The sequence below is a fragment of the Chiloscyllium punctatum genome, chromosome 39, assembly GCF_047496795.1.
Source record: "Chiloscyllium punctatum isolate Juve2018m chromosome 39, sChiPun1.3, whole genome shotgun sequence".
NCBI classification, from domain to species: Eukaryota; Metazoa; Chordata; class Chondrichthyes; order Orectolobiformes; family Hemiscylliidae; genus Chiloscyllium; species Chiloscyllium punctatum.
The window spans coordinates 58,806,711-58,819,886 of NC_092777.1; the positions used below are offsets into that span (position 1 = coordinate 58,806,711).

A 13,176-nucleotide genomic window follows, 5' to 3' on the forward strand; every position below is an offset into this window, starting at 1 on the left:
AAGGAACTATGAACCTAAATCTCCAGGTCTCTTTGTGCAGTTAGATTGTTTCTTAATGGTGATGGTCATAGCCTGACATTTGTGTGGCACAAATGCTATTTTCCACTTGTCAGCCTAAGCTTGGATACTAGCAGAAAGTGAGGACTGCAGATGCTGGAGATCAGAGCTGAAAAATGTGTTGCTGGAAAAGCGCAGCAGGTCAGGCAGCATCAAAGGAGCAGGCGACTCGACATTTCAGGCATAAGCCCTTCTTCAAGCATTCCTGAAGAAGGGCTTATGCCCGAAACGTCGATTCTCCTGCTCCTTTGATGCTGCCTGACCTGCTGCACTTTTCCAGCAACACATTTTTAAGCCTGGATATTGTCCAGATTTTGTTGCACTTGAACACGGATTACTTCAGTACCTCAGTCACAAATGGGGCTGAACATTGTGCAATCATTGACGAAGAGCCTCAGTTCTGACCTTCTGATGAAGGAAGATCATTGATAAAGCAGAAGATGGTTGGGCCTAGGATACTACCCTGAGGAACTCCTGCAGAGATGCCCTGGAACTGAGCTGACTGACCAACAACCATGAGCATCTTCCTACGTGCCAACCATGATTCCAGCCAGCGGATAATTTGTTAGGGCTCCTTGATGCAACACTCGGTCAGATGCAGCCTTGGTAACAAGCATTGTTATTCTCAACTCTCCTCTGAAATTCAGCTGTTCTGTCCATGTTTGAACCAAGGCTGAAATGAGGTCAGGAGCTGATAGGTCCTGCGGAACCCAAACGGAGCAGTTATTGCTGAGCAGATGCTACTTGATAGCACTGCTGATCACACCTTCCATCACTTTACCTATGATCAAGAGTAGACTCATGGAGCAGTAATTGCTATGGTGGATTTGACCTGCTTTTAGTGTACAGGACATACCTGCGCAACTTTCCATATTGTTAGGTAGATGTATTGGAAGAGCTTGGCTACAGGAGTGGCAAATTCTGGAGCAGACGGCTTCGGTGCTATTGCCAGAAAGTTGTCAGACCCCATATCCTTACACTATCCAGGGCATCAATTCTTGATTTCGTGTGAATTGGAACTGGTTTCTATAATACTAGGGATCACTAGAAAAGGTATCGATGGATCATCCACTCAGCACTTCTGGCTGAAGATTGTTGTGAATGCTTCAGCCTTACCTTTTGCACTGTTGTGCACAGCTCTTCCATCATTGAGAAAGTGGATATTTGTGGTGCCTCCTCTTCCCCTAGTGAGTTGTTTAATTGCCCACCACCATTCCTGACTAGATGTGGCAAGGCTGCAGAGTTTAGATTTGATCTTCGATCTGATTAAACTCAGTCCGGATACAGACAGTATGGCAAGACAGCATTTAGTGTTCATTCCTAATTACCCCAAGGTGATGGTAGTGGCCTTTTTCCTTGAGCCATTGAAGTATAGTGCTGAGCAAGAGCATCCTTTAGAGAAAGGGCTATCAAAAAGTAGTGCTTTATGTAGTCCACATGTGTCTCATGCCTTAAAATGCGAAACCTGTGAAACTCCAGTAGCTTAACTATTGTTGGAGTTAAGCTACAATAGTTTAACTGTTCATCTGAATTATGGACATTTTCTGATGTTATTTCATTGTTTTACTTTCACTGACCAGAAGTCTTTGAAAGATCTATTCTCAATTTACCTTCCTCAATGGTAGAGAAACCAAATCAAAATCCACAAACAAAGATATTTTAGTATTTGGTACTCTTGGGTTAATAATATTTAACACAAACATCAATTCAAACTTTATATGCCAAGGCAGCCCAAAGCACATAAGTAATTGGCCCAAGATAACAAAAATAACTTAGATACCCTTCATGTTTATTTTAGTAAACTATTTTAAATACATTTTGACCTACCAGTTTATTCACACAAATTTGCTGCCTTACAAAAGCTTAACTATCCTCTCAGTTCTTTTAAACTGTAATGCTGTGAACTTCCTTTCTTTTTGGTATGCTTCACGTTTCGACAAGGATAATTCTGTAGCTTACACAACATAATGCTGAAGATATTCATTTCAAGTCAACAATTTGATCCCAAAGGCAGGTTTGATAGCATTCCTAATTACCATGAAAATCCCCAACTGTGTAATTTGAGTTATCTTTTTCTCAGTAGCAATAGAGTGCAGTTGTACCTCCAGCATTTCTTCTCATTGAGTAGTAAGTGAAGAAAAAGGATGAAAAAAGTGAAATCAAAACATTAGTTGAACTGTAAGTGTAAATGAATAATTGAAAACAAAGCCAAAAAGTAACCTTGGAATAAGGAAATGGAGGAGGAAAATGAATAACAATAAACAAATGTTCAATGAAAGCAAAATACTGAAAATGCTGGAAATCTGAAATAAGAACAAAAAGTGCTGGAGAAACTTAGCAACTCTGGCAGCAACAGTGTAGACAGAAACAGAGTTAATGTTTTGAGCCCAAGACTCTTATTTGGAATGGATGTTCTGAATGTTAGACTGACACCTTTCCAACAAAAAGTAATTAGAACATGGAATGCTTCACAATATCACTATTTCAGCTTACAACTGATTGGGTAAATTATTTGAAGAAGAAAATGAATAAGACCTAGAAAGACATCACTGATTAGCCCATTTGATGATCTAACAGTCCATGCACAATACAGAGACATCATAAATGTATAAGCTTGTCAAATAGTTTGGCAATGAGGACTGGGAAGTGAGAATCTATGTAAAATTTCATTTCATACTCAAATTCTGAGCTCTCCACACATATCAGACCCTACTCCAATCAAGAAAAAATAAACTTAACAGTATCCTGACACCAAATGTTATAATTTTAGTTGAACTTTGTTGATATCATAGCAGGTAACAACTGCCTTTTGAATACTTTACTATATTTTACTAAGGTTACAATAGATAATTTACTTTATTGAGAGAAACCTAAGTGACTTACCATAACCTTCTGGGAGATCTGGTGGGAGGTGCAAATGTGTCCGACTCATATAGTTTCTGTGTCTTTGTGACCTCACTCTCCTCTCTGCCATCCGTGGGTCAGGGGTTTGTCCACATGAAGCACCATTAGCTGGTGTAATTGGCGTATTCTCATCCACTATGCAACTCAGTGGCCTGCCAGGACTAGCATATTCAGAGGCTGGCCTGTGACCAAGTAGAGTGTCATAAGAAAGTGTCATAATGTCAGTTATGCTGTCAATGAAATCCTCATACAATAATTTCAATCAATTTCTTCAAATTCGTCCTCCAACACATTCCTATTAGTTCCATCATGCTTTCATGACTTTAAAAAAACTGTTCCAAGTGGTTCTAATGAATCTCTCAAACTACAAGCATGGTAGACTCCAATTAGTGGAAAAAAATCCATCACCCGCAATAACTTCAGAAATACCTCATCAACCTGACCTGCTTCCTATTCTTCAACAGCCCTGATGAAGGGCTTTTGCCCGAAACGTCGATTTTCCTGCTCCTCGGATGCTGCCTGAACTGCTGTGCTTTTCCAGCACCACTCTATTCTGGAACCCTGTTCTTCAACATGCCATTTGCAAATTCCTTCACCTCGTTTGCAAATATATCTATGCCTAGCATCAAATTATTTCTGTAACCTCCTTCCACTTGACCTTCCAGACAATCCTCTGACTGTTCTTTGCCTATTCAGTTCTCCTTGTTGTAGTAAACTTATTTTCACGTGTTGTGTATTCTGGATCTCACAACCTGAACCTGTGTTCCTCCTCATCTTCACACCTCAACCAAACCTTCCAAGATACCATTTATCAAATTCTTCTCCTACTGATAGGTTCATCGGCTCCAATATGAGTGAAGCTCCATAGACAGTTTTGTTAATCTATATTGTAGCTTTTAATACAATGTTGTTAATTGCATTTTAAAACTTTTTGTTTTAAATAGTGGATTCATAGCGTTCATTATTTAGAGTTCTGTATCTCAGCCATGATGACCACTGAAGCAAAATACAAAAGTTTAAGCAATTGAAAGATTGCAGAGAGGTCAAATAAACATAAGTTGAAGGGAATCAACTTTGGTTGCTGTAGTTCATCTCCTAATAGCTAGTTAGATAGCAGCACTGATTAGCCACCTGCTCTCTGTATGTCCCAATACCTCATATCCTGAGCATTCTCCCTTTTCGTCATCTGTTTACAATGCTGATTATTACTGAATTGCTCTTTGGCACCTTGACAAATGGTCAATCTTAATTTGAGTCTATGTGTAAAAATCACAAGATATTTGAACTGTTGACAGTATCAGACAAGTTGGATCCTACCATAATCTGAAATATGTACAAATGCACTTTTTAGAAGTCATTATTTGTGGTTGGGGGTATTGATTTACAGAATGCTCACTGCCATGATATCTAATAGGAACATTAGGGGCTCATGTGGCTGAAAATCACTTTCATAGTGCAAGTATCCTCTATGTCAGGAAAGCTAGCTAAAGAAAATTGTTGAACTAAGATAAATATCCAATTATCATTAAGTCATTTTAGTATAATATTTGTAATTGACAGATTGAAACAAAGACTATCTTTATGCAAGGAATGATTGAAATGTTAATCAGCTGAAAATCTCAGACCTGCCCCTCCTCTCGTCGTTAAGGAAGCAACTGAAATAGAAAGACTGGCTTATTTGTTCACATGACTCATATCCATCAAGTTGTACTGCAGGAAGGAGTCAGATATAGTGGAATTTATGAAGGAGACTGTGGTCTCAGTGTCTGCTGATGTCATGATTTCTTCCTTTATCTGGGATTTTGTGAAAGCACGCTACATTGTATGATACAATTTTTGTTGCTGAATCTACGCACGTAATGCTATGATAGCAAATACATTAATTTTGACTCTTAAAAGGGGCTTGAAAAATGGTTTGCATTTCCACTGTTAAAACAATGTTAAGCTCCACTACCCAACAATTCCCAATTCATTTCTGCTCAATAGTTCACAGCAATTAAATGTATCTGCCTCAAAATTCCAGTCATACTAAACATTTTCGTAAACTGTATTTTGAGAGATGGGGAGGAACCTAATAAACATATTTTATTGACTCATTATTTACTTCAAACTATACAAAGAGCAAGCAATTAATATAGACACCTAGGTATAATTTTGTAATCTGAATTATTATAAACAACTTTTTTGTTTAAAAGGACCTTCTGTTCTGGGTGTAAGGTTTGCTCGAGTTGTTCAGGAGGGTTTAAATTAGTGTGGCAGAGACGGTGGGAACCTGAGCTATATACCGGTGGTGAGAGTTGATGAAGATGAGGCAATAGCAAGAGGTAGCGCAGCCAGTGGGAAGGAATTTCCTGGGAAAGAACCAAGGGATCGGTTTAAGTGTGCTTGCTTTAATGCAAGGAGTATCAGGAATAAAACTGATGAGCTTAGAGCATGGATCAGTACCTGGTGCTATGATGTTGTGGCCATAACAGAGATGTGGGCTTCTCAGGGGCAGGAATGGTTGCTGGGTGTTCCAGGGTTTAGAACATTTAAAAAGAATAGGGAGGGGGTGTAGCACTGCTAATCAGAGAGGGCATCACAGCTACAGAAATTACCATTGTCGAGGAGGGTCTGCCTACTGAGTTAGCATAGATGGAAATTAGGAACAGTAAGGGAGCAGTCACCTCATTAGGGGTTTACTACAGGCCCCCCCAATAGCAGCAGGGAGATTGAAGAAAGCATAGGTCGGCAGATTTTGGAAAAGTGTGAATGTAGTAGGGTTGTTGTAATGGGTGACTTTAACTTTCCCAATATTGATTGGAACCTCCTTCGAGCAGATGGTTTGGAAGGAGCTGTTTTTGTAAGGTGCATTCAGGAGGGTTCCTAACTCAGTACATTGACAGGCCAACGAGAGGAGAGGACACTTTGGATTTGGTGCTCGGCAATGAGTTGGGGCAGGTGCCAGATCTTGCAATGGGAGAGCATTTTGGTGAGAGTGACCACAACTGCCTCACATTCAACGTAGCTATGGAGAAGGAGAGAAGCAGGCACAATGGGAGGATATTTATTTGGGGAAAAGGAACCTATGATACTATCAGATGGGAGTTGGGAAGCATCGACTGGGAGCAATTGTTCCATGGAAAGGGCACTATAGACATGTGGAGACTGTTTAAGGATCAGTTGTTACGAGTGATGCACAAATGTGTTCCTGAGACAGGCAAGGAGGGGTAAGATAAAGGAACCTTGGATGACGAGAGCGGAGGAGCTTCTCGTCAAAAGAAAGAAGGCAGCTTACAGAAGGTGGAGGAAGCAAGGGTCTTGCTCAGCTCTAGAGGATTACAGGCAGGTGAGGAAGGAGCTCAAAAATAGTCTGAGGAGAGCCAGGAGCGGCCATGAAAAAGGCTTGGCAGGAAGGATTAGGGAGAATCCAAAGGCATTTTACACATATGTGAGGAATAAGAGAATGATCAAAGAAAGAGTAGGGCCGAACAGGGATAGCATAGGGAACTTGTGTATAGAGTCTGAGGAGGTAGGGGAAGCCCTAAATGAGTTTTTTGCTTCTGTCTTTACTAAAGAAAAGGACTTTGTAGTGAATGAAACCATTGAGTAGCAGGCAAGCATGCTGGAACAGATAGAGATTGAGGAAGCTGATGTGTTGAAAATTTTGTAAAACATTAAGATTGACAAGTCGCCAGGGTCAGACCAGATCTGTCCTCAGCTGCTTTGGGAAGCGAGAAACGTGATTGCTTTGCCGCTTGCAAAGATCTTTGCATCCTCGCTCTCCACCGGAGTCGTACGTGAGGACTGGAGGGAGGCAAATGTAATTCCTCTCTTCAAAAAAGAAGTAGGGAAATCCCCGGCAATTACAGACCAGTCAGTCTCACATCTGTCGTCTGCAAGGTGTTAGAAAGGATTCTGAGGGATAGGATTTATGACCATCTGGAAGAACATGGCTTGATTAAAGGCAGTCAGCACGGCTTTGTGAGGGGCAGGTCATGCCTCACAAACCTTTTGAGTTCTTTGAGGATATTACTAGACAAGTTGATGAGGGTCAAGCGGTGGATGTAGTGTATATGGACTTCAGTAAGGCATTTGATAAGGTTCCCCATGGTAGGCTCGTTCAGAAGGTCAGGAGGAATGGGATACAGGGAAATTTAGCTGTCTGGATACAGAATTGGCTGGTCGACAGAAGACAGTGAGTGGTAGTGGAAGGAAAATGTTCTGTCTGGAAGTTACTGGTGAGTGGTGTTCCACAGGACTCTGTTTTTGGGCCTCTACTCTTTGTAAGTTTTATTAATGACTTGGATGAGGAGACTGAAGGTTGGGTTAGCAAGTTTGCAGATGATACAAAGGTTGGAGGTGTCGTTGACAGTATAGAGGACTGTTGTCGGCTGCAGCGTGACATTGACAGGATACAGAATGGGCACGGAGGTGGCAGATGGAGTTCAACCTGGTTAAATGGAAAGTGACGCATTTTGGAAGGTTGAACTTGAAAGTTGAGTACAGGATTAAAGACAGGATTCTTGGCAGTATGGAGGTACAGCGGGATCTTGGTGTGCAGGTACATAGATCCCTTAAAATTGCCACTCAGGTGGACAGGGTTGTTAAGAAAGCATATGGTGTTTTGGCTTTCATTAACAAGGGGATTGAGTTTAAGAGATCTTGTTGCAGCTCTAGAAAACTTTGGTTAGACTGCACTTGGAATACTGTGTCCAGTTCTGGTCACCCTATTATAGGAAAGATGTGGATGCTTTGAAGAGGGTTCAGAGGAGGTTTACCAGGATGCTGCCTGGAATGGAGGGCTTATCTTACGAAGAGAGGTTGACTGAGCTTGGATGTTTTTCATTGGAAAAAAGCAAGAGAAGGGACCTAATTGAGGTGTACAAGATAATGAGAGACATAGATAGAGTTGATAGCCAGAGACTTTTTCCCAGGGCAGAAATTGTTAACACGAGGGGTCATAGTTTTAAGCTGTTTGGTGGAAAGTATAGAGGGGATGTCAGAGGTAGGTTCTTTACGCAGAGAGTTGTGAGAGCATGGAATGCGTTGCCAGAAGCAGTTGTGGAAGCGAGGTCATTGGGGATATTTAAGAGACTGCTGGACATGCATATGGTCACAGAAATTTGAGGGTTCATATATTAGGTTTACCTTACATGAGGATCAATGGTCAGCACAACATAGTGTGCTGAAGGGCCTGTTCTGTGCTGTACTGTTCTATGTTCTAAAGATCATATTTAACATGCACCACTTTTAATGGAAAATTGAGTTCAAAAAAATCTCCAACTAACTCCATTAATAAAATCAATTGCCCCACCTGCATAACTAACAAATTCAGGTTCAATTTCAAGTCAGCAGTAAGATAATTAATCAAACACCAATATTCTGGAGTAAGTGGAGTTCTGGGTTGTTTGAAAAAGAAATGGGATGCCAGGCTTAACTACTGCATTGAAAATCTTGCTGAAAAGCAGATGCATAATACAATTTTAAGTCTGAATTGGCCTTAACTAAGGCAACCAAGGCTGAAGACTGACTAGATACAGAGGAGAAGAATGAGTGACACAAGGAGTCTTGGAGTCTAACTCAACTGAAATCAATATTTTCATGGATGGGGAATGCAAAACAAAAATTGTAACAAAAATGTGGTCAGAAGTACTTTCTTGTAGTTTGGTAAATGGCGAGCCATACAAGCAGTTAGAATTCAACCATGTTGGTGTCTGAGTGGAGGTATATAAATCAGTCAGAGCAGAAAAGAACATATGAAAGGAAACCTAGTTCCTACTTGTATGGAAATCCAATAGCTTCATGGTCACTTTTATTGACACCAGAATTTTATTTCAAAATTACAAACCCTCCATCTGCTTTCATAACTATCAGTTATTAGGCCAGGATTATTCATACCATTGCCACTACACTTTCTCATCCTGATGATGTGTGGCTTAGCTGTATTTTAAACTTGCAGAAGGCTATATTTTAATCAAATTTAAAGTTTTTTTTCCTGCAAAGCGTACTTAAAATCAAGGTCACCATTTAAATACAAGGCAACATTTTTTCTCACAGAACATTAAATGTCTTTGCAACTGCTTGCACTGCATTTCAGGGAGAGACTTTGAACATTTTTTAAAGGCAGAGGTAGAAACACTCTTGGTAAGCCAAGGGTAAAAGGGCACAGGTCTCTGCTATAATGTGACAGTTGCGTTCCTCTACAACCTCGCGCTGTAGAAAATCATGTTGTAGAAGATTGCTCATAAAAAAATCAGTATACCCATTCAGCAGAAAGTTTGCATTATGTAAACAACATCCACAATTAGTCAATCGCTTTATAGGCAATTTGCACCAACGATACGCACGTTATAGCAGAACGACCTACATTAGAATAAGTGGGAATGCGGATTTGAACTTACAACCAGATCAACCTTGATCTTATAAAATGGAAGAGTAGACTCAAAAGGGCCAAATGGCCTGCTCCTTGTTTATAAGAGTCTCTTGGATTGCCAAAACTTTCTCTAACATTCTCCATCAGAGACCGATCACTCATTCGTAGTTTGATAGTCTTCTGTCTTTTGATAATCTCAAAATTAAACGTCTGGAGAAAGTATTTAGCCAATTGAACATTAACTTAGCATAATCTCCAAATAAAGGATGGGTGCCAGAACAAGCAGAAACAATTTAAGTAACAATTTCAAAGAAAATGGAGATAAGAGTCGACTCAAAAATAAGCTACAAATTGAAATGTCAGATTTTGTATTTCAGCTATAAAAGGATATTACAATAATAAAGCAGCTCCTAATATCCAAGTTAACGTGGCAGGTTTTGAGAAGATTTGTAGCTCAGGTTAAGGTTTTGGATATAGGTTTACTCGCTGAGCTGAAAGATTCATTTCCAGACTGAGGTCCACTGAAGAGGTTACCCAGTAGGTAACGAAACATCTGGAAATGGACCTTTCAGCTCAGCGAGCAAACCTACATCCATCCAAGTTAACTCTATCACTACAATCATGCTACATTTCAAATGCATGGTGGGACACCACAAATTTACTAATGCAGAAACACTTGATATACAAAGAAGTCACTAGGAAGCAAAAAACAATAGCATAAACTATATTATTATTGGTCATTTATTGTCCTTCATAGAACACTGGACAGTGTTTTCCATACATTAATCACTTACCCATTACATTCAAACCATTTTAATTTGTCATTCACTTTGTATAATTGTTTGCACAACAACACATCCAATTGTAGACTTTTTAATTAAAGACTTTGTTTATACCATATTTCAGCCAGCATAGCGTACCATTTTTAATACCCATACTTGGTCAATTGTAGGGAACAAGCTTAAAACAGATCATCTAGATTCAGAATGGTTGAAATTCTGGAAGAAATAAGAAAAGTGAAAAGCACAGATGGGTTGAATTATGTGGAAGGCCACCCATGGGACAGCGCATATTCTTTTCAAAAAGAGGACAGATTACATGAGGGTAAGGAGATTTTCAAAGCAGAAGTTTGTAAATATGCATGCCCTGTTAACCAATTGCCAGTTTCCTTCAAGATCCTTCGAGTAGCAGTCATTTCAGATTCACAAATATCTTTGTTAACTATCACAGACCTCAGATTCAACAGTAGCAGAAAGAAAACTGACACTATTCTTCACTTACCGAGTAGGTCTCTCCCACTGCGTTGTTCGTGTGATGTGGTTTAGATACTGTATTCGACCTGAGGCAGTTCTTCGTTCTTCCCAGCTAGTCAACCGAAACAAAGAGTAGTAAATGACATTTCCTGGAAATGGGCACAGGAATGTGTCCAAAACCAATAAAGGAAACAATCCAATACTAAGAAATGGTTATCCAAAACTTGGTTACAAATTCATGAGTTGCCAGAATGTAGCCTGGTCAGATGGAGTGATTATAAACCATTTGTCACAAATGATCTTTTCTGAAGTAAGAAGTACGAGATCCAAACTTCATTCCAAGACAAATGCATAACCTATACTCACTAGTGCAAAAGTGATGGGGAGTTGCATTGTCAGAGATATTTGTGGATTAAACATTAAACTATAGATTGTCTCTGTCACTTTAGGTCAATGTAAAATGCCAAATGTAACTATTCATACAATAAGGAAATATCCTACACCAACAAAACAGATTAATTGGCTGCAAAGACAAGCAGCACCAAGTCTCAGTGCCACTATAAAATTTCAATTAATAGTTCTATTACATTGCAACTCAAAGTGACTTAAATCAACCTCCCCTTCTTCATTATCATAACCTCACACCAGAGACACCAATAGTGCTTGTTCTTGTTTGGAACTCACTGTGACAACATCAAGAACAGAGTTTGGTAAAGGTACACAAAATATGAAAAAACAAATTCAGCAACTAAGCAGAAAGGCTTAGTTGCCTGGGACTCAAAGGCTGTATTTCCAAAGTTCAAAAGTGAACTTGAACAATACTTAAACAAGTACTATTAAGGAATTGGCTACAAGGGATTTTTAAATCTGAAAAAGGCTGGGATTTCCAAGCAATTAGTAAAGCTGAAGCTCTATATGCAAGGCAATTTGTATAAATTAATTTGTGATTTGTATATGGAGGTGAAATAATTAGAAGCAGTTTGCTTCATAAAACAAGCGAGATGATAAGACTTCTTTATAGGAGGAAACTCCTGCTAAGGACTTGTACTTTATCTTTTAATATGTGGGAAGCTATTGAATATTAAAACAAATTGTGAAAATGAAACAGTCCCATAGTGACAAATTCGATGGTGCCTCAGTTTTCTACATTTCCTATGTTTAACCTGAAATAACTCCACAGAGGCAGGTGTCCCGTCACCAATTCACCCTTTAATTATATGCAGAAAGTCCTTGACACTGATCCTAGTTTCTCACACACCGCTCTCAGACAGAACAGAAGCTCTTACACTCCTGTCTTTACCTGTCAGCCAGGGCTCCCAGACCGAACCAGATTCGGTTCCAATCAGAGAACTCATTCCATGAAGTCCACCTAGTTGACCTTGTTACAATCACCTCATAATCATTAAAATGACGCATTGTTCTGGGCAAGCAGGATCTCCTTAGAGTTTACCTGCTTTTTGTCATTAGAAGCAGTCTCTTTTCAATCAACTGCTGGCTATTAGTATTTAGTTTTTGATTAAATCCAGGGAAAACAAATCATAAACTTGCATCCTTCCTTAAAATAATCATGCACATCTTCAGAAGTACTTGGCATTCAGTGAATCTAATTTTACAATCATGCATTTTTTAGTTTTAGTATGCATTTTCACAGATTTCAATGTCCAAATGTATTCAATTCAAAATTCAGGGCATGCTATTCGAACTCACTTGACCTATACACACTTCCGTTTCTGTCAATCCTGTTAGTGTTTTTTTTGTCTTTCTAGTTTCGGAATATGTTCAGCAGCAATCCATAATTGATTCAGGGTATCAAGTCAAGAAAAAAATTACTTATATTTTGCATAAGTGCCATCTGATTCTTCATTATATTCATTACTACATGTGCCAACAACACATGTCAGTGATAGTGATGATGGTCAGTAACAAAACTCAAATTGTAATTATATCAACAGGTCATCAATGTGGACAAGTTGAATTCCAACTAGAAATCTAACTACAATTTTATTTCATTAAAACCATAAGACCATAAGACATAGGAGCGGAAGGCCATTCGGCCCACCGAGTCCACTCCGCCATTCAATCATGGCTGATGGGCATTTCAACTCCACTTACCCGCATTCTCCCCGTAGCCCTTAATTCCTTGTGACATCAAGAATTTATCAATCTCTGCCTTGAAGACATTTAGCGTCCCGGCCTCCACTGCACTCTGCGGCAATGAATTCCACAGGCCCACCACTCTCTGGCTAAAGAAATGTCTCCACATTTCTGTTCTGAATTTACCCCCTCTAATTCTAAGGCTGTGTCCACGGGTCCTAGTTTCCTCAACTAACAGAAACAATTTCCTAGCGTCCACTCTTTCTAAGCCATCTACTATCTTGTAAGTTTCTATTAGATCTCCCCTTAATCTTCTAAACTCCAATGAATACAATCCCAGGATCCTCAGCCGTTCCTCATATGTTAGACCTACCATTCCAGGGATCATCTGTGTAAATCTCCGCTGGACACGCTCCAGTGCCAGTATGTCCTTCCTGAGGTGAGGGGACCAAAACTGGACACAGTACTCCAAATGGGGCCTAACCAGAGCTTTATAAAGTCTCAGTAGCACAA

At 39.7% G+C, this 13,176-nt stretch overlaps 1 protein-coding gene across 3 annotated transcripts in view; it reads right to left on the reverse strand.

Moving 5' to 3' along the window:
- smurf2 (SMAD specific E3 ubiquitin protein ligase 2) overlaps nt 1-13,176 on the reverse strand; it is a 295,721-nt gene that overhangs the window by 80,878 nt on the left and 201,667 nt on the right. For all 3 annotated transcript variants that reach the window (XM_072558839.1, XM_072558840.1, XM_072558838.1), the window contains 2 exons: nt 10,598-10,681; nt 2,941-3,143 (listed from right to left, as the gene is read on the reverse strand). In XM_072558839.1, the coding sequence (XP_072414940.1) occupies nt 2,941-3,143; nt 10,598-10,681 (287 nt within the window). The remainder of the gene's footprint in view (nt 1-2,940; nt 3,144-10,597; nt 10,682-13,176) is intronic.